Raw genomic sequence first — 22,165 nt, 5'->3', positions numbered from 1 at the left:
CACACACAACTCTACAACTGCACTGCTAACTTTTTCAGGCATCACATTTATTCCCTCACACACCTATCTGGAACCACCACTGTCCGCAGACCACAAGTAGCATATATGCAACCCATACTATCTAACAGAGTTAAATTACATGTACTGATAAATTAACATCTAGTACTAAATTAAGGGAAATATACGAAGCCTACTTTTTCCAGCAACTTCACAGGACTAGTTCTAACTGATGTAGTGTACTCCGGGGTAACTGAAGAGGGGCCCACAACTTGGATAACCATCCCACAGTCCAGTCAGGACTTCTCCAGAGAAAAGGGAATTCCTCCACTGGGCAACAGGATTCCACCAATCCAGGAGCCTTCAGGTGAAGGTATTTCCAAATTCAAGGAGTAGGCGCTAGGGCATGCTGGATGCTTCCACAGTAAAAGGGAAGCGTGAAGTCAGTATGCTGGTATTACTGTGAGAGGGCACTTTTCCAGCAGAGATCTGTCCTGCAAGAGACCCTCATTTGCTAAAATGGAGCCTGTTGTGCCGTCCCGCTGAATTCTCCAGTCTCGAGCCGGCTCCTGCAGAAAGCCGCATCATTGAGCAGAGTAGGTCGTGCTCTGCAGGTAGGGAAACGCTCATTTGAATTTGCAGAATACTTAGTTTATCTAGCGTTCCAATACTTAATACGAGATCTAATACTCATTAGCATATTGTTAGCAAACCAAGTGCTGTATTCAAAACTGCCAGCTGATTTGCATATATTGAGTGCTTTATTCAACCTTGCCAGCTGATTTTAATATTTCTCCAACAATTTGGAACAAACAATGAAACAACAGTGATTATCCATGTTTCTGGAAATAGTTTGTTTATTATGACTATTTTTATTAAGTTATATGCCAATTTAGAGTGGATTTAACTCATTGTATGGGAATTTTGCTAATTAAGATCAAACAATAAGAATACATATATCTAATCTTATGTCTGAGAACATTTTAAACCTGAAATTGCAACATTTAGAGAACTTTGAGGAATAACCATTCAAGTCAAATAGTGAAAAGAAAGTTCTATGAGCAATCAGCAGAAATGTACCAGATGGATATTGACACAAGGAATTCTGCTCAGTAAGATTTATGTTTAAAGGTCACTTTGGCGCAGTGACAATATTTGTTGTTTTTTTACTAACTTTTACTTTTCAGATCTCCTTCCCCGCTGTTGCCATCCTAATTCCCCCCCCCCCCCCTTGATCACTTCAAATCCTCTGTGAAATATATAATCAGAGATTGAAGGTATCGAGAGGAGGGCCCTTGTATCATCGCAACAGACCCTGAGGAAGGTTCCACCCGACACTTCAAGCCTCTTGGTCACAGGTTTTTCCAGACTGAGCAGAAACGCTGCAAGCACCAAGTGTCCATAGGAGTTTTCAACTAATTATAGCCCTCTGGTGGGCAATTTATTCATAAGTCCATACTTATGCCTTCTGGGAAACGTAGTGTCAAACAGCAAAAATAATTCTCCTCCAGACTTTGTTAATCAAAATAGTTTCAGCAGCCCTCCGTTGGGCCTCCAGATAACACACTGCACGGTACCTTTTCATGTGTCTTCTGCAGATATATATATATATATATATTTATTTTTTTTCTTCATAATCAACACTTCAGATTTTATGCCTTCACTGAAACCATGGCAAAAAATCCAAAGATCCCAGAGAAAGTGAAATGTAAATGAATACCAATGGTGCTTTTTGATCGTTTTTTAGGCAATTTAGTGGTTATTCTAAGACCCAAGTACAGTATCACTTTACATCAATGCAGATCTTGTGGAAAACAACCTACTTGCAATTTGAAGACCCGTTCTTCTTCACTATTCGCATCAAGGAGGTCATCAATGTCAATTTCTACTTCTGGCATCTCTTCTTCCTGAAGCAAGAGAAACATTCTTTAGAAGCAATCAGAGGTGCTCCAAGTCAGTCTTAATTTTGACCCTTGCATTATTACATAGGGTAGCTGTAACAATGTGCGGTATTAGTGAATCTATAAGGAACTCAGTAATGTACATACTAAACAGAGGTCACATTGAACTGTATTAAGCAATATTCAATTGACTGACATTAATAAGGGATTTTCGAAGCGTGAAAGGGGAAAATGCATCAGAGGTTTAAAGTGCTGGCTTGGATTTAATAAAAAGAGAGAGCCCCACAAAACACCCCTTGTACAGTATAATGAAAGGTATTTGATTACATGCCAAATAGGAACATCAGATAAGTCTTTGAATTCCATAATTGAGATATGAAACTATTTGCTTTCTGAAGTCAATGTCTTCTTTTCTATTGCACTTAGATGTGTTTGGGACACCGAGTCAGCCAGCTAATTAAACCCACAAGAAAGCATCATGATCCTAACCAATCAATAACTGAAGTCTATTCCTAATGTGCAAGTAGTTTCAAAGCTAATGCTTTAAAATGTGCACTATGTTTCAGTTGAACCAAACTAATATATTCACTTAAAAAAAGACAACAAAAACGTAATGAACGTTACAGATTTTACAAGGCCGTTGGTGTGAAGGCCCACCACCAGAGTGCTTATTGATTAATATACCAATCAAAGTAACGAAATTAATCACAGGATAACCCCGTGCAAACAGGAACTTGGGTAAATAAGCGTCAATCAGGATAGTGGCCCTTCGTCTACTAATGTCTTCTTGTGTATATGCAAATAACAAGCAGTACATTTGCATAGCTTCTGCAAATCATCATAGCTGTATTTACCAAAATGATACAGTACAACTGATTTTCTGTATTGTAGTGAATTGAATGATAAATATAGTATTATAAATAAGATTAGAAGTGTGATGTGAAGGAGGCAGGATTCAGTGCAGAGAGATGCAGAACAGTAACCATGCACAGAACAGTCTTCAAAAAGTATTCATTATCTTCACTGGACTGAGCAAGTGAATAATCAATTTCTGTATGGAAAGGACTAGATTTGCAATGGTATTTTGGTTTGTGGAAAATATGATGTACGTCACTGATATCTAGTCAACCTTTGGAGCCATTAGGATTAGTCAAGCAGACATCCTCAAAAAAGTATAATACGAGTAACGCATCTGAGAGAATTTAAAAAGCAAAAGCGGGAATTCAAAACTGGTTTAAGTTATAGTGCACAAATCATCCAGTGCTCTGGGGTCCGGTGTGAATTAACGGAAAATAAAATTACTGGAACATGCAGGATCAAATGTGTTGGGGTTTATGAACTAGATCGGCAATCTACCAAAAAAACTAAATTGATGTGTGCCCCATGCAAAGATTGATTCAAAAATATAAATTAGGCATTAAAAACAATAAAAAATTCTGGAGGAAAATCTAGAATCACCATAACCATATCTCATCAGCTCCTCACCTGAGTCTTACGTTTGTAAAACTGCAAAGATCTTGAGAATATGACTGGTTAGAGATTCGTTCATGTTCAAGCATTCGGGAATGAACCCAGACCTTACAAATGCAGAGGTATTATCTATTTTTAGATAAGACGTGGTATCTAAAGGTGTATCGACTACCTGAATCAGAGTTCTTTTAGATTGTATTCATTGGTTGAGGAGAAAGGGAGCATGATATTCCAGCATCTTAGGATCCTCTAAAGTCGCTCTCCATAATTCACCCACCTCAGTGTGCATGAATAAAGGCTTAATCGACCCATTAAGAACACTGGACCGTTTCCCATTCAAATCCAGGTTACTACTTCTGTAAAAATGCTGTGATCAAATTTCATGTCATGTTTCAAAATTTTGAATGCAACAGGTGATGTTAACAATTTGAGAATCATGGACGAATGGATTACAGAACCAGAAACTAAGCTCACCTGGAAGCTCTTGAATCACAATAATGCTTTGCCATTCTTCATTTTATGATAAAAGAATTTGAAGAACATTTATTTAAATAATTTACGACAGTATTATTCCCTAGAAAAGGTGCAAAAATTTACTATTTGCACAGCTCTACTTTCAATGTCTAGGACTGGGAGCCATCTAAAATATGCGGCTCTTTGCTTTAGATCAATATTAATCTGGATGAGGACGTACAAATAAATATTCAATATTTTAGAGATTAATGTGCTGTTGTCCATTAAATCTTTTTGCTGGCATTATATGTTGTCATATACACTGTAAATGCAATACACGGACTGTACAGGATAAGCTGAATTTATTAGCAAGTTAAAAAGATATGTTCATTATAATTTTATAGTGAAGGTCCTAGGGAAATCTCTATCTGGTCATAGGGTAATGCCGTAATTGGCTGTTATTTATCTTTCTACATCAGAAAATGCATTTTGCAGCACAAGCTTTATGGACTTACTTGGACCATTTCTTCTTTTCAAATAGAACTTTTCTTGGAAAGCCAAATCCCCAAGGCACACCGAGCTTGTCAACCTATGCCCTGATTGGCCCTTTTCCAAGCCCCATAAAAAGCCCCGCAGATTCACGAACAGACATCACAAACAGATAATACAGAGGAGACGCGTGGCTTGCAGCTCCACCCTTGCTACTTGTGGATATTACACATTTTGGATATTAAAAATATTGTAAAATCTAAATACTTCGGAATCCGTGGTAATAATCGCCTGAAAAACAACTGCAGAAATTAACTTATGTGGCTATGGGCGCACTCCACAAAATCAATTAAAAAATATTTATTCAAGGAATGGTGAAAGGTAGATAAACGCACAATCACAACTTGGGAAAAATAACAATTGTCCGGAACAGACAAGCTAAATGCTTCTACAAACGGAGACTGCAGTTTTCCTAATTCGTCCACTCAGTACCATTTTAATTAAAACCGACCTGGACTGAGTTCCTTTTCCCCCTCAAACATACAGTGTTAATGTGCTTATGTGGACTTACGAAACCACCGCTTGAATACATTTCAACAGGTTTTTGGTTGTTCGTGAAAGGAAGACGTCTAGCTGCGAACTCAATACAAGCAATTGCAAAACAATTCAAAAGGAAAATGGATTTTCCAACTGCAGTACAAAACAAAAGTCATTAAATAGGAATTATTTTAATACAAAGCCCCAGCTGGTGCCCACTGTGAGCAGAGCCTTTCCTGTAGAATATCATAGAAAAGAACATACTACATTGTCTACCTGCAGTTCTTAAACTCTGAATTACAGAAAACCTTCCTTAGAAAAGGAACACCTGTGACTTATTGCATCAATTCTTAGTATCCTACATGAAGCTTGTCAATTTTTTCTAGCTATCAAACTTGACACAATTTCACCACCATCCAAAACAAGTCGGCAGTTGTGCACTATTTGTATGTGAAAGTACATTTTCGATAGCTGCATAAAGGAAATAAAGAACTAGTCACGCGGGTTCTATGGAGGGCCTCTGCACATACATGCTGTACTATAAATATATGCTAGACTGATTTGGAGAGAAAGTGAGAGCAACAATGATCTGGAAGAATAGAGCATACAGAACAGATTCTGTGCACTGCTAGCATCAAACCATTCTATCAGAGGAGTGTATGAATGGACTATTTTGTGTGCTCCCAAACACTCCCTCCACCCCCCCCCCCCCCCCCGATTTTTCCCAACCTGTTTTGCTGGCTTTAGAACTCTATGCACTTTACCCTTGCTAACCAGTAATACATTGAATTTGCCCCCCCCTTTAAACATGATTGAACTGGCCTATTCCTAATTGCTATATTTAACGTGCCTATGCATCGCCAGTATGTGGGGGTACAAAGCATAAGTTAAGTGCCATTAATGAACGCAGCAGCTATTGTGCAATCCACTACAGTGGCAAAGTAAACATGGCTTTAGGCCTACCCCTATGTAGGAGGCTGCTGCGGTGCTAACCATGCAGTGCCACACATGAAAATAACCCTTTTGACAGGTAAATACCTCCCTTTTGAATACATATTAACAATAAACTGTGTAGCCCACAAGGTAGGGTGCATGAAATCTAAAAGTGGACACAGACAATATTACCAGCTAATAGGTGACAAAGAATTGTGTCAATGATAGAGAAAAAGTAACACAGTTTACTGTAGGTGTAATCATGCAAAAATTGAGTGTTTTCAGTTGTGTATTGAGGTCTCAACCAGTCAGTGGTCGTTTTTGTTACCACAAAAATGTTGGTCAATTATAGTGTTTATATAAACCTTTTTATTCTCAGATGTGATGCACGGTTAGAAAGTGAAATTGTCATGTCACTGCAGACATTTTTTTATTAATCTGAAAATGTATACTCTAATTGTTAATTAATTTTATTAAAATGGCAAATGTCTAAATTGTATTTTTGAATGGATATCACAAAGCCCAGCTCAGAACATACCCATATTGTGTTACAAAGGATTTATAAATTGTTTCCTGTGTATATGAAATTTGATACCCTGCTTTCCTTAACCTTGAGCAATCCCATCCTGCCTTGGGTATCCCTTAGTTTGAAGTCACAGAGCATAATTAAATGTTCCCTTTAAACAGTAGACGTCTCCACTGGTAACTTGAGACGCATCTGTTTTCAGAGGCACACTACTTATGGACAGTCCACAAAATGCGACAGAGAGCTGCTGTTACCTTAGCAGACCCTGAGTTTTTCGCTGACTCGCCTGACCTGTGGCAACGAATAGGTCACTTTGTTTGCCGGGGTAATACATATATCCCCAGGTCTGGTGACTTAGTGGACTAATGCGTCCACCGTAGGGGCCTGTGTTTGACCTCATGGTCACAGGTTCAAATCCCGGTGCGTCCACTCAGCCTGGCATCATTCTAAGGTCAATAAAATGGTGAACAACACTTACAACGCAACTTTTACATCGCAGAGCCTTTACAACGCAACCATTACAACGCAAACTATTACAACGCATTGCTCTGGGGGGCGCTCTAGGATAGGGAATAGGTTAATTTACTATCCAATAACCTTCCCTAGTGTCCACGGGGACTGGAGTTGGAATAGTAAATTAAACTATTCACTATCCAGCACCCCAAAGCACTATGCGTTGTAATGGACTGTGTTGTAATACTTACATTGTAAATGCATGCGATGTAAATGCATGCGTTGTAATGTCATACATCCCAATAAAACGACTACCATTGAGTTGGGTAACAAACATCTGTTATTCAGCACCAAGAGGTCCACGGGTGAATGTGTGCTTTACAAACGCATATGTTATGTGGTGTAAGCTACCAGCATTACTGGTCAAAACTCTCTTGTTCAGTTTATTTCAGTGCTTGGTTTGTTGTGCTATTATGGTGCCATAAAATCATCTTATCCTAAATCCCACGTTTTCCTCCTCTAAAAATGTAATTGGACTTGTAAGCTTGGATTAGAAACAGTAGCATAAACCTATTAGTGTTAATTAGGATCAGATTTATGCATGCATTTTATTTGGTGTACCCAGATGCACATATGTTCAGAATCCCTGGCCTCCACGGCAGTCCTACAATAATGTATGCTCAATTGGCTAACTCCCTCTTTCGCACTGTAATAAATTGGGCATATTAGTTGAGGGGGGTAAGTACCATAATTAAATTCCTGGTCAGGGTGAGCCCTCAAGTGGCTAAATTAATCTGAGCTCATCCCCATTGTAGCTAGGGCATTTAACAGTGGAGCCTAACTTAGGGCAATGTGTAAATTATTTATGCAGTACTAAAACAGTAATAAAGTCAAAATGCTAAACAAGAAAAATATCAAAATGAATTAGAAAAAATAGAGTTAAATAGAATAAACAAAATGACAAAGATCCAATAAGGGGAAACAAAGATATGAATTGTTAAAGTTTTAACTAGAAATAGTGTCAAAAAGCACAATTACCAATAATAGCCAATGGTCGCAGTAGAACAGGACCTAAACGCAATGTGGCGTTGACCACAATAGAGCACGGGTTGGATACACTAACCAGATTTGCCCTGATCTAAGATTTTACCTTCTGACTTAGCCCTTCCAATCCCAATTCACTGCAAGAGTACACTCCTACGGCCCCAACCTTAGACTCATTGGGTGTCTGGTACAGGCCAACAGCAGGATCCAGTTCCGCTCCAGGTCCCAATGGTCATATGGATACTTCCAGAAAAAGGCATCCTGCAGCTTGCAGTCCCTCTCTTGCCATACAGGAGGTCAACCAATGACTCTTGGGAGTCCACATCTTCGTCCTGGTTATAAGAGGGAACAGGTCCAGTCCTTCAGGGCTCTTCTAAGGTTTCCAACAGGAGAGGAGTCCTCTTCAAATATTCCACAGCTCCAGAAAGCATCCTGAAGAGTATGCATGCCTGGTACTAGCTAGTGGGTGGAAGTCCACTCTCGGCCAAACTCAAAGCAATATGGTGAAGGTTCCCTGACCTACCTACTTTTTCATTAGTTCCAGTTTGCCTTACTGAAAACATGCCCAAAATCCAATGTGTCATGGCAAATCCAAGATGATGAAGACATCCGTCCACACTAAATTTGGGTTCTGAAGCTGGGGGTGTGAGTTGAGGGAGACGTGGTAGGACACTAGGATTACCAAAGTGCAAACACTACAATCTAGTCTGAAGCCGGCTCTTTACCCACAACAACTCCAGAGACAAGTCTGGTAGGACATATCAGAGTCCTTCAGCAACCAAACAAAGGATCCACAAGAATTGCCTTGGCATCCTTCTCTCTCTTTTTCAAGTGTGCCCCAGGTATTTCATGTGACTCAACAGACCTGTGAAGCAGGAACTGCCACTGGTCTGTCAAAGGAGTTCCACAGCCCTCACCCTGCATATTTTGTTGACCTCAGAGGAGTTCTTTGTCCATTCAGATCATGAGGCATTTTGCACCTCTTTTGCAACTGTTCAGGTCTAATAACTGACAGGGCTACTGCTGGAAAGCTAATGCAAATTACCCACCTCCCAATTAAGTAGAGGAAAATGTAACTTTCTAAAAGTTACTTTTCCTCAATATTTATCAAAATCCAACCTCACCATTAAATTGGATTCTTGACAATTAGTTGATCCCTTCCCTGAGTTAGCAGTATTAGTATATTTAATCTGCACTCTGGTATTCTACATAGGTTAGCTAGGGCTACTACAGTGAAATAGCTTTTTGGCTCGTCACTTTAGAGACCAGGAAATATTTTCTGTGTCTCCAGCTTTAAAATGTCATGCACTCTACCTTGTGGGCAACACAGTTTGCAACTGATATGCATTAAAAAGGGAGATTTTTACCTGTCAAACCGGTTATTTTTTATCGGTTGCATTGTACAAATACTAATGCAGCAGTCGCATAAATAGGGGTAGGCCTAGCCATGATTGCGTTGCCACTGTAGAGGCCTGCACAATAGCTGCTGCGTTCATTAAAGGCACTTAACTTCCACCCCAGTCACTATCCACACCTCTCCCCCACTGCCAAATATCTGCTGTGGGTCCTCATCAGCTGAGTCTTGCCTCATTGCGGGAATCACACAGAAATCAGCTGCATATTAGCTAGGCTGACTGCTTCCTCTCACCACCTTCTCTACTCACACCTACTCTTTGGCCTGTTCTGGCCACATCACCGGGAATAAAGGGAAGTTAAATAATTCCTCTCAGTCTGTCCCTCCATTGTCATAACAACTCTGTGTGGCATATTATCCAACCTGCACTACCCCCTCTGAGCTTTCGTGCTGCACTGACCACTTAGTCTTGGTTGCATTACAAGAACCTGAGGAAGACAGATTTGCTTATCCCCACCGCTAAAGCGAAAGCAATGGTAGCCTAACCCTGTAAGTCTTGCTGCAAGCTTCAATTGTACTGCACACACTCTTAAAACGCAGACTACCCTCTTGCACACAGGAACTTAAAATTGGCCTCTTGACATCTAAAGCTAAGCTTTGATGAGTGATGTCACAGGTGTAAGTTATCTTGTTGTGAGGGTTCTTTTAAGTCCGAGGTAAGCTCGGACTCCAAGTTTATAACTTGCGTAAAATAAAGCTGCACTATAACCTTTCCTCTCCCTCTCACCAGTTACCTTTTAGTCACACAAGACATGATTTGTGTATTTGGAAGAGTGATGACCAGTGACGCAGTACCCTTCTTGGGCCTCTCCCTAGCGGTGGCCTGGTAACTAAATGCAACTAAAGGCAAAGCTGGAAGGAGCCAGGGTCCAGGTCATGTAACCTTCAGCACTAGCCCACTCAATCGCCCGCCACAGAGCATCTATGCCCGGTCATCAGGGTAAAGGTCAGAGAGGCTCAATACATCCTCTCTGTATGGGCCTGCAAAGGCCCTGATGCCAGAAACCCTGCCCAAAAATATTTTTCTACAATCAGGTAAGCTTATCTCCTCCACAATAGATTGACACAAGTGCCCTCTGGTTATGGACACTGTTCTGTGCACGGTGGGACAGGGGATCTTGAGATAAACCCCCAGTCCATCCCTGCTGAGACCCAGAGAGCACCCCTCCTCCCCAAATTTATTTTTCTCAATTGCAGTAAAAATGCATTCACACTCATGTGGCACTCAACTCCCCATCCTCCTACCAACATTCCTGTGAACCTCAACTTCCCCACATCCCCTCTCACTTCACCACCTATCACAAACCATCTTGCTTTCAAAATGTTTCCTCAATCTCTCTCCTGTTACACACGCTCACTCCTATTCTACCAACAATGGTTGGTACTCCAATGTTAACAGACATTATCCCCGCCCCCTGTAGCTCTCTCCAACCTATCTCTCCCTGCTTGAACCTTGCTTCCACAACGTGACCACTCTGCACCACAGTCTTCCGTCCTCCTCCACATCTTAATTGCGCACTACTCCTGCAGTCTCCATCCGTCCTTAGCCTCTCTAAGTATCACTTCTCTACCTATCAACTTCTTTCACACATTACTACCCTAGCTGGGCTCCCATCCTCACATACATTTCCCTTAACCCATCTCACTCCTCTACAAACTCTACCCATTTAGCAAACTGCTACACAGCATAACCATAAAAATGCTTGCTAATCATCAACTGTTTAAAGCTCTTAGGGTAAACACGTTTCTTATACATCACATCCACCTTTAACAAATGCAAAAGAATCACAAACACTCACATGCTCAAACACTGCTGCACAACACAAAACACAGTTACACATCCACCCCATGGCCACTTTTACAAATAGGGCCACTCTCGCCTTGTCAAAATTACCCTACAATTTATTTTCTAAGCTTGTTCGGACATTAGAAAGCAAACATAGGATTTATCTACAACAACAACAACAAAATAGGACACATCAGAAAGCCCAGCAAGTCACAACAGACCACCATTCTCATAAGCCACCAAGGAGAGACCAGCATCAAAATCGAGGAACTGAACTCCTTCCAGAAATGCACTACGTCTACTTTGAAGAGAAACACAAGATTTTTCTACACACCTTCTAAAATATCAGCCACCAAGCATGATGCCAAATGTATTTTCCCATTTGAATCTCCTCCCTCAGTCACTTCCTTTCACATGTGCCTACGAGTCTAAATCCATATCATAGAACCACAATCCCACTCAACTCCTGAATCTTTATCTCCATAGCTTCACTTGATGACAATCGTAAATCAGCTAAACTCCCTCTGGTGCCTGAAAGGACATATGTCTAGAACACAAAACTAACACCAGTAATATAATCATTGTACTAATCACTACCACTAGGTCCCAGAGGAGGGTGTTATTAATCGATACAAAAAGTACATCAAAGCATCCTGGGGGTAGTAAGTACCCTAAAAATGCAATTACAATTGTTACCATTCATATAGGTGTGTTCATATTGTCTTGATTTTACACACGTTTCAACCACACAATGGCCATACGCTACCTGTTTAGTACACCCAAAAACACCCCAGCACAAAAAAAATCTTGTGCTACACTTAACTTCAAATAACTTTAATGTGCCACGAAGAATCTGGAGCAAATAAATACATGGAATGATTTTACAGCATTGAAACTAATCCCATCGACAAATGCAGACTGCATTAACCCCATCCCTGGGTTCTGGAGTAGAGTGCTGCTAGCGGTAAAGTGATTCAACACCTCATCATGGGGTGGTAAGCACTTTATATATGTAATTACAATAAAATATGCACCAACATTGGCAGTAGAAATTAAAAGGGGATTTTAAACCAAATGGTCATACGAGATAAAGTAATCCCAGATAAAATTCTGCATTTTGTACATCTCTCATAACTTCTGCCCCTTTGGCCACATTCAGTGACATTTACGTATCCTGGAATTTCCTGTTAGTAAGTTGTTTGGTGACATCTTCTATATTTGTAAGTAATTTTATTGACAGCATAATATATTGGCTACTCAGATGAAGGGTTATTAAGACGTAGCATGTACGAACACCATGTTTGTTTTCAAAAGGATAACTTCAGCCAAAGCTCACACTTGTAACTCACACGTGTAATCTAAAACTTGACAAAGTCAGAGGTTTGTTAAATCCTTCTTGTTCAATGCACACCACTGAAAGTGTAGCCCATATAATAAACTTGTGCATAATAGATTTTGTAAATGTCTGATAGAGATAGGTTTGAGAGGGTTCAGGTACTCAGGATTAGATATTTTGAGATCCATTTACTTTCACATGACAACCAATAACATGTTGCTTTACTGTGACTTTAAGGTTGTGGGTCAAGGATGATCCAGCTCGTCAATTATTTCCAGTTCCTACTGTTATTGCCTAAAACAGACAGGCCATGGGTTATATAGGGCTCCTGTTCCATTCAAAAGTGACTTCCAATTATTCGCTTTTAAAAATCCCGCTCTCTGCAGAAAACACAATTTCAAATAAAACGACATGTCCAACATTTTATCTGAACATGTTAAAATGTAACTATATTTGATTTTGGGAGCTGAAACAGGTCACTTGAAATAGCATCAATCAGTATACCAGTAGGTAGCCATTTTGACAACCTGTCTGTAAAACCTATTAGGGCATATGTTATTGTGGGCAGAATCGTAACACCGAGTAGTGACAATATTGGCTGTAGGGCTGGGGATGCAAGTTTGTCATACTGTCCTCAGAAGGCGCCCTTAGTCTTTCAGCAGGACTAAAGACACTTTGACTTCCTCGCTCTTTCAGCCACAGGTAAATATTTGTAGGCGCTTCTGCAGCCAATCTACATTTCACTGAGATGAGACCTTTGATATTTTCGGTTTACTCCTGAAAACTGGAACCTTTCACTTTTGCAGATTAGCTGCCCGTTTATACTCTAGATTGTGTCGATTACATATGTTAAGGGACATTTGAAGACCTGTGGGGTAAAGTCTAACATGTTGTCTGAATACTGCAAAACCCTTAAGTGGTTTTTTTTTTTAATGTATGGGTAAACACTACAGATCCCTGCAGAGCACCACCCAAAATGCCTACCTCTTCTGTAAACCCCGATAAGTATGGGTCTTATGGAATGGAAAATTATTTTGGGTCAGTTTTTAAGGACGAAATCCAGTATGAAGACTACATTGCCTTCAAATGTGAGGGAGACAATCTCAAGTCCGCTAATTTCTCCTCTAGAGCCACCCTGACAAAAAACGTATACAACTAACTTTCTAATATTTACATGTTTGTGTATTAACAATGACAGCCAAAATATTGTCTGATGTATCCCAGATTGGCATAATGCCAGTTTGATCGAACTCACGTCTTGAGCACTGTTAGCAATATTTTAGCAATGTCTTTGGCCTCAACATTAAGCAGTGCATTTACTGGTATTTAGAAGGTCGAGCAGGATTTTCTGTTTTTTTTTGGGTATGGCTACAAACATTTATAACTGTATGGAAGCTCTCATGTCATCAAGTCATCACCAAAATTACAATAGCAAATATATATTTTTTTTTTTTTATTAAATTCTTTTTATTGTTGCATCAGGAGTATCACAACTACAATAAAACGGGCAGACGGTAGGGCGTCAACATTCCGCCCTGGCCGTCAGTCACGCAACTTTTTCTTTTAATTACTGTATGTCATACCCCGCAGTAGAAGACTTTGCTTTTAAACTAGCAATAGAGAAAAAAATATATAAGAAACTAGCAGAATCCTCGAAACAGCAACCCGCCAATCCCCCTCTCCCTCCTCCCCCCTCCTGGTCTCCTCCCTCCCCCGGTGTGGCACACCCGTCCATCTCGCACACAAGAACGGGCATTAAAGTACTCGTATATTACTTATGGGTCCCCAACGTGCATACCATCCCGCCCAAGATCCCCCCCAACCACATTTTACGAGTCCATAAAGTCTCATTCTAGTCCATGGTATTGTCTCCACTTAGCCCAGACTCTCCTGAATTTTTTGGGGCAGCCCCTTGCTCGATAAGTAACTCTCTCTGCCGCCATGTACAAATCTAACCCTCTCCGCCATTCCTCCATAGCCGGTTTTTCGGGCGCCCCCCAGCGTCGTGCGATATCCCTTTTCGCCACTACTAAGGCCAGTACTAGAAAGATAGTCAAGGGGCGGGGTAGGTCCACTTCTGTGATCATACCTAACAATGCCAATCTAGGGTCTCGTGGTAAGTCCACCTCCAGTACATTCTCCAGTTCCAGGAACACATCCTCCCAGTATTCTTGAATTATTTCACATCCCCAGATTGTATGGAAAAAATCGCCAATGTGTCGACGACATCCAAGGCATGTCGTGTCTGTTATCTTACCCATTTTAAAGAGTCTCACCCTGTCAAAGTAGGATCTGTGGAGTATTTTGAATTGTATGAGGCGGAGTCGTGACTTAATTGCCACCTCACGGGGGTGCATGAGGGCGAGTTCCCAGTCCAAATCCTCCATGTCTCCCACATCTGCCTCCCACCTGTCTCGTAGGGCTTGTAGGTCACCTAGCATATTGTTGGTCAAAGTCTTGTACGTTAGGGATATTGCCCCTCCCTGCAGCTGTTCCTGTAGCAATCTACCCTCCAGTGGTGCATATTCTGGGATATCTGTAAGTGTAGCGTTTTGTGCTCTCCATGCGTGTTTCAGTTGTAAGTATTTGTAATACTGGGTGGTGTGTAGGCCAAATTCTGCTCTGAGCGCCTGAAAGGTTTTCAATTCCCCCCGTGCTATCACGTCTCCTACAGTGGAGATGCCTATGTCATCCCATCTTCTAAAGCCTTTCAGCTTGTTAAGCTCTTCTAGCCACTTACAGCACCACAGTGGTGTCTGTCGGGTAATCCTCTTGTCCCAACCCATTCTTTTTGTCGCTCTATGCCACGCCGTTAACGTAATCCTGGTGGCGGGAAGGAACTGCTGAACTACCGTCTCCCCATAGAGGTAGTGTATTATAGACTTGCGTGACCATTTAGATCTCTCTAGTGCATAGGTGGGGTGATCGGCTGCCGCATGCAGCCACTCGTTAATTGGGGCGAGGTGTTCCGCCCAGTAGTATGCCTCCAGGTTGGGAAGCGAGATTCCCCCGCTATATTGGTGTCGCTGTAATGTGGAGAGGGCTACACGAGGCTGTTTCCCCAGCCACAGGAAGGTGCGCAGGTCCGCATGTATTTTATTCAAAGTCGCAGACGGCAGGGGATAATACTCGTTCTGGAGTGCATAGAGAAACTTGGGTAATAGGACCATTTTATACAGTGCGGCGCGACCCAGCAGGGTGAGTGGGAGCTGCCTCCATCTGTCCATCTCTGTCGTTGCTTCTACCATTATTCGGGCTATATTCGCAGTGAAGGAGCGTTCCTTGTCTAGTGTCATATAGATGCCAAGGTATTGGAAGCCGTCTTTAGTGTGGATAAGCAGCTCTGGTAGGCACTCCCTCCGCTCCTTGCCTTGCGGGTCGTAAAGGACCGATTTGTGCCAATTGATCGTGTGTCCCGCCCTCACCCCGAACTCGCCTAGCTCTCCGAATAGCGCTGGGATTGTCCTGTCCGGATCTGTCACGAACAATAGTACGTCATCGGCATACAAAGATATCTTTTCATGCGTTTCGTCTGAGATGCCCCACCTGAAGCCTCTGATATCCTGATTCTGCCTAATCCGCACCGCTAAGATTTCAATCGTAAGGGTAAACAGGAGGGGGGACAATGGGCAGCCCTGGCGCGTACCTCTACCAATGGGGAATTCACGGGACAACCTTCCATTGACCCGCACTCGCGCTCTCGGGTCGGAGTACAGGAGCCGAACCCATTGCAGGTATTTGGGCCCAATCCCAAATCGTCGGAGGGTCTCCATCAGGAAAGGCCAGTGGACTGCGTCGAACGCCTTCTCCGCATCCAGGGAGAGAAACCAGTGGGGTTCACTTCTCTCGCGGACCTCCTGCAACCAATTGTGGGTACGACGGAGATTTAATTTGGTCGCCCTATCCGGAAGAAAGCCGGATTGGTCCATATGTACTAATTCCGTAATTACCTGCCTTAGCCGCCGAGCCAGGACAGTGGCCAGGATTTTCGTCTCCGTATTTAGGAGGGAGATTGGGCGGTAGGAGGAACAGTCGTCTCTGGGCTTTCCCGCTTTGTAGATTGGGATAATAGTGGCCAAGGCTAAATCTGTCGGGAGACTCCCCACCTGGTACGAGTCTGTGAATAAGGTCTGCATGTGTCGCTGCAACAAATCTGCCGTCCGTTTAAAAAATTCCGCCGGGAAGCCATTGGGCCCAGGAGTCTTCCCCGGTTTCAGCGCCGTTACAGCATCAGAGATTTCCTCCAACGTCAAATCCGCTTCCAGGGCTGCATTAGCCTCTGCGGACAATGTCGGCATCTCCATATCACGTAGGTAGCGTTGGGCGTCCTCTCTGTCGCCCAGGTCCCTGGCCCTATAGAAGTCCTCATAGTAGGCCGCGAAGGCCTCCGCTATGTCTCCATCTGTGTTCACCCGACTGTTCCCTGTTAACGCGATCTGATCCACCCAGCGCGCCGCTCTCTCCCTCCTGCTCAGCCAAGCTAAAAGTTTGCCCGACTTGTCACCTACATCGTATAACCGGTGTAATGTTGCCAATGCCTGAGTGCGTGCCTCGCCCGTGACTAGTTCCCTGTAGTGTCTCTGTGCGTCTAGCAGTTTCCTGAGGCGTGCCTCTCCCTTCTGCTGGTGATACTCCGCTTCTAAATTCAAGATGGATACCTCTTCACTCGCTATCTGACCCTGTCGAGTCCGCCTAGCGTCCCCCAGCCTACTCTGAATGCGGTCTCTCCGGACTGGTTTCATTGCCTCCCAGAGGGTAACTCCGGAGTCCACCGATCCCTCGTTTTCAGCCATGTAGACCCGTATGTCCGCACGCATGCCCTTAAGTATTTCCGGTGTTTGGATGTCCCACGCCGCTAGTCGCCATTGCGTCTGCCTCTCCCCTTTCCCTCTCCCCAGCTGTAAATATAGCGGGGAGTGATCGGAGATCCCCGTGCCTTGTATTCTGCTAGATCTCCGACCGAGAGTTCCTGTCTGGATACAAAAATATAATCTAACCTGGAGAAGACTTTGTGTGCCCCCGAGTAAAAGGAATATGCTTCTTGTGTTGGATGGAGCCATCTCCATACATCAGTGAGGCCGATGGTATGTATTTGCCGGGCCAGGGCTGTTGTGGACCCTACTGTGTGAGGCGTCCCCGACCTATCCTGTGAGGTGCACATGACATCGTTAAAGTCCCCCCCACTACTTGAGTCGTGTCGGCTGTGTCTAGAAGGATAGTAGCGACAGCCTTCAGTGTGCGAGACTGTAACTTGGGTGGGGCGTATACTGATAGTATTGTGAACCTACGTCTCCTCCACATCCCCTGGACTCCCGCATATGTGCCCTGTGGGTCCAGCCAAGTGCGTGTAATTGTGAACGGTGTAGATTTTTTTATAAGGATCGCAACCCCCCTGGAGTCCGTCGTGTATCCTGCGTGTGCTAGGACAGCATATCGTCCTAGCGCAATAAATGCGCACTGATTCCCTCTAAGGTGTGTTTCCTGGAGGAGGACGATGTCGGGTGCCAGTCGTTTGAGGTAGTCACTAACTAAACCTCTCTTAATTTTCGACCCCAGGCCGTTCACATTCCATGTTAGCACCGTGACCCCCGTGTCACCCATGCGTGGGGCGTCTAATGTACTTGCCATTGTGTTGCTCTATGTCTTCCCCGGGTGGGACCTTGAAGTAGGGACGTCACCAACTGTGGGATGGCATGTCTCTGCTGTTCCTCAACGGATTCCCCTCTCCCCCCCATAACCCTTGTAAACCCCAACAGGAGGCAATACAAGAACCAACTCCCCCCCGCACCCGCCTCCCCAACCTCCCTCCCCTTCCAGTTGCATCCCAACCTGGGCCGGAACTATCCAAGGGAGAAGGCCTGTCGCCCTCCCACTCATCCCTCCCCACGCTAAACAAGAACCAACACTAAGAACTTAAAGAACGATAGGGGGTGTGTCAACTTGCGTGCTCCGTGTCGCCGAGCCGCTATCTTCTCCGATCCCTATACATCCATGATCACGAATGTGAGTCCTGTGTGTCCATATTCATCCCTTGGCCTGAGGAGTCTTGTTCCAATTGCTGAATTTCTGTGACCAGCGGATGAACTGAGTTGTCCATTGTTTCATCTTCCTCTCCTCCGGACATGCGGTCCTCCGAGTCCTCCACCTCCTCTCCTTCTGATCGGATACCATTCCTCAAGCAGCTGAATCTCGAGCCCGCCACAGAGTCATTACCCGGGGACGCCGATCTGTTTCCTCTCTCGCCCTCCTCGTCTCGTGTCCTGTACGGTGTTGCCGGAGCTTTCTTCTGCGTCCTCCGTGTACCCCGCCGCTGTGGTTTCGGCACCTCCCAGAGCGGCCTCTCCCGTACCGTCTTGTCCAGCGCGGCTCGACCTGCCGTCTCTCTACTATTCAGAATAGGTCGCTCTTCGAGCCACTGCCACACATCCTCCGGGTGAGCAAAAAAGATGGATTTGTCCTTATAAATTACCCTGAGTTTGGCGTGGAAAAGGAGCATGTAAGTAATGTTCAAAGACCTCAGCTTTGCCTTCACCGAGTCAAACGAGCGGCGTTGCTTCGAGACCTCCTGACTGTAATCCGGAAAGATCATGATGGTGGTATTCTCCAGGCGGATCTCCCCCACTTTCCTGGCTTCCCGTAGGATCAGGTCTCTGTCCGCATAGTTCAAGAAGCGTTCTATAACTGGTCTCGGTCGTGCTCCCTCCGGAGGTTTGGCTAGGAGCGCCCTGTGTGCCCTTTCGATGATGAAGCACTGGGAGAATTGCGCTGTTGGGAAGGTGTTTTTCAGCCATGCGAGGAGGAAGGCAGACATGTTCCTTCCCTCAATCCCTTCTCTAAAACCCACAAAGCGAAGGTTGTTGCGCCTTGACCTATTTTCTGCATCGTCCACCTTCCACATCAGTTGACTGTGAGAGGCCTGTAGTTCCGCCATGTCCTTCTTGAGTGTCGTGATCGATTCCTCATTATCAGTCAATCTAGATTCGGTCACCGTGACCCTTTCCGTTAGGTTTCGGAAGTCCTGCCGCAGTAGCGTCACCTCAGACCCTACCTCTCCGATTTTCGTCTCCGGGGCCGTCCGGGATGCCTGTATATCGGTCCTGGACGCTTGGATGGCCTCCATTAACATAGCCGTGTCGGTGCGCGCGTCGGGCTGTAGAGACTGCTGTGCCGCCCCGGACCGCGTTGCCGTGAAGTCGTCCATGGGGCCCCGCCTCGTGGATCTGTGTGCCGGGTCACCTTTCCCCATGCTGATACCGTCCGTAGGCCGGGGGGGTCCCTCTGCAGGTCTCCGGCCTCTGTGGTGCCGATGGGCCCAGCCACGTGCAGCGAACGGCAATAAAACCTCTCCGAAAGCCCCTGTCCGCAGTGGCGCGCCAGCGGTCTCCCTGGCGCTCCTCCCGTCTCAGCTCTGAGCTCCCCCCGGCATCTTACTGTGGTCTGATGATCGGCATCCTTTGCCGCAGGCAGGGGTACGTGTGTCCGGCTCTCACCCACGGCTCCCAGCAGACTACGTTCCCACAGGGGGTCGGGCCTTCACTCCCCTCGTGGGTCTCGGCCCTCAGCCACGTCCCCTTCGCTAGCGTCCGTCAGTCTGGGAGTCTTCGCAGCTCGGCCGCCATGTTGGTAAAGGCGGGCGCCGAGCGTGGGTCAATCTCTGCCCCCCGATGTTTGTGGGGCGGCCCCCGGCTCTTATGTCCTAGGCTCACCTCCGCTCCGCCCGTCGGCGTCTCTCGGGCCTGCCGCGACCCGGGAAGGGCAGCAGCGGGGGGGCCCCGTCTTCACTGGCCGCCCTATACACCGCCGGCCGCCATCTTGGTGTAGGCAGCCGGTCGTCCACGTTCGCCTCGGTGTACCTTCTTCCCTCCAGCGGCGATATCCAGGTCGCTCTTTGGCGGCCAGGGGGGTCGCGGAGCCTCCGTCAGCTGGGCACCGCGCGGCAGGACCAGAGGTGGGGCACTAGGAGCGCCGCGCTCCACCGAGCGCCGCGGTCGTCATCATGGCCGCCGGGGAGTCGCTGGGGTCGTAGTAGTCCGGTTCTCGGCGGAGGCAGCTCCACACCGCCACTGAGGTACTCTCCCAGGTATTAGGATGTCGTTCCTTCCCTTTGGTGCCGTTTTGGGATCATGGGGGATAAGTACTGTCGGATGATTGTGCAGCTCGGCCAGAGCTCCGGCAAGGCACGTCTAGTCGGCCATGTTGCTGGCCACGCCCCCCCTACAATAGCAAATATTGAGCGAGAGAATGGGTTTTGAGTCAGTCCCCTTCAGTCCTTGACTTTCAAGGGTGTGTTTTTCATGGTTTGCCATTGCTTAGATTAGCTGTCTCTCAAGGCCATGACATTTTTAAGGATGGTTAAATTGCCCCACTTGCGTTCCCATTATGCTTTGGTGAGGCATCAAATTGTCCCTATGTCTAAATACATGAGGTTAGCTTGTAACTTAAAGCGAATAGGTTATTTGATTATTTACTAAGCGGTCACGACATTTTGTCAAGTTAGGATTTGGTTTGTTAGTTAAGGAAGCTGGGGTACCTTAGTAAGTCAAAGACACACCGCTATTCACTAATCACTCATGCAAGTTGATTTATTTTACTTTATATTCATGAAAATGTTCGATTTACTTATTACTTTGGTCGCAAAGCAAAAACGTGCTTGTACAGACTTTGTAAAAAGATACCATGAAAATAATATACACCACATTGCACGGTATTCTTTTTATACTCACCACTAACAAAGCAAACTTCAGCTTACTCCTCAATTTAATTTAATGGTAAAATGATCTAAAACAGTCAGATCCTCAAAAGGGCCTGGTTGCAGCTTTCACGCTGCTGTATCTCAATATGTTAAATCATCACGGGGCTGTTCTTACAGGACAGCTGGTGGAAACAAGCACAAAAGGCACCCAATCACAAAGTCACCCAGTCACTAGCAAATACTTCCTCTGACACAAAGCTAGATCTGTTGGTTTTGCAAATGCATGTTAAGTACTGCCTGGCTTATAATAAACATGTCCCTTAAATGAATGTCATCATTTTGAACCATTTTTCCATCAAGCCTCAAACTGATGGGATTACTGGAGAACTGTGCGACTTAATTTTGCAGACTACTTTACATAAAAGCCAAAGAAAGAACTGCTCAACAGCCTACACAAAGTAGTTGCTATACATGAACTGAGGGGCCATTGTGTATACAAAGCTCATTCAGCATGTGTTCAAGTTACTAAAAAATCTCCTTTGCAAGCGTTACCCTAGCATGCAGCCTTAAATGTCTTATTACGCTTGTATAGTGACTGCTAGAGTGCACCACTTGTTGAATTGTGAATGGAGATAGCAACTGCAAAGTAAACTGTGATACAACTACAAGCAATTAAAGACGTTTTCAGTCTACTAAATCTTATTCAAGAACAAACTTTTCAAGAACATAGGAATTTGCAAACAAGCACTAGCAAATCAATAGATCTCGCCTTTGTGACCTATTGGGTTTGCCAATGGTTTGTTCCATGCTGCACAACATCTGGAATGCTGTGCAGCATGGCCAAAGTAAAAAAAAAAAAGCCTTAGATAAAGCGTGTGCCGTTCAAAATGTCGCAAGTTCTTTTTTTTAGTTTTTAGTAGGTGGGCATGGGTAGCGGAAGCAACACAGGGTAGAGTTGTGGGTAATGGCGTAGCAAAATGGGAAGGATGGGGAACCAACAGCAAAACAGCACGGGAAGGGCCTCGGATGCCGAAAAAAATATGGGATGTGACGTGAAAGGAATGGGTGGGGACGAATTAGAGGGGCCACAAAAAGCAACAGGGAGGGAGTGTGGGAACTAAAGCAACAAAAGGG

At 44.6% G+C, this 22,165-nt stretch overlaps 1 protein-coding gene across 1 annotated transcript in view; it reads right to left on the bottom strand.

The window, feature by feature from the left end:
* Positions 1–22,165, bottom strand: part of PPP1R14C (protein phosphatase 1 regulatory inhibitor subunit 14C) — a 229,841-nt gene that overhangs the window by 63,225 nt on the left and 144,451 nt on the right. The window contains exon 2 of the mRNA XM_078649383.1: positions 1,821–1,904. Coding sequence (XP_078505509.1) covers positions 1,821–1,904 — 84 coding nt within the window. The remainder of the gene's footprint in view (positions 1–1,820; positions 1,905–22,165) is intronic.

Source organism: Lissotriton helveticus, chromosome 6 (genome assembly GCF_964261635.1).
Source record: "Lissotriton helveticus chromosome 6, aLisHel1.1, whole genome shotgun sequence".
Taxonomy (NCBI): Eukaryota; Metazoa; Chordata; class Amphibia; order Caudata; family Salamandridae; genus Lissotriton; species Lissotriton helveticus.
The sequence above is the reverse complement of the archived record's forward strand: the minus strand, read 5'-3'. Positions and strand labels throughout refer to the sequence as shown.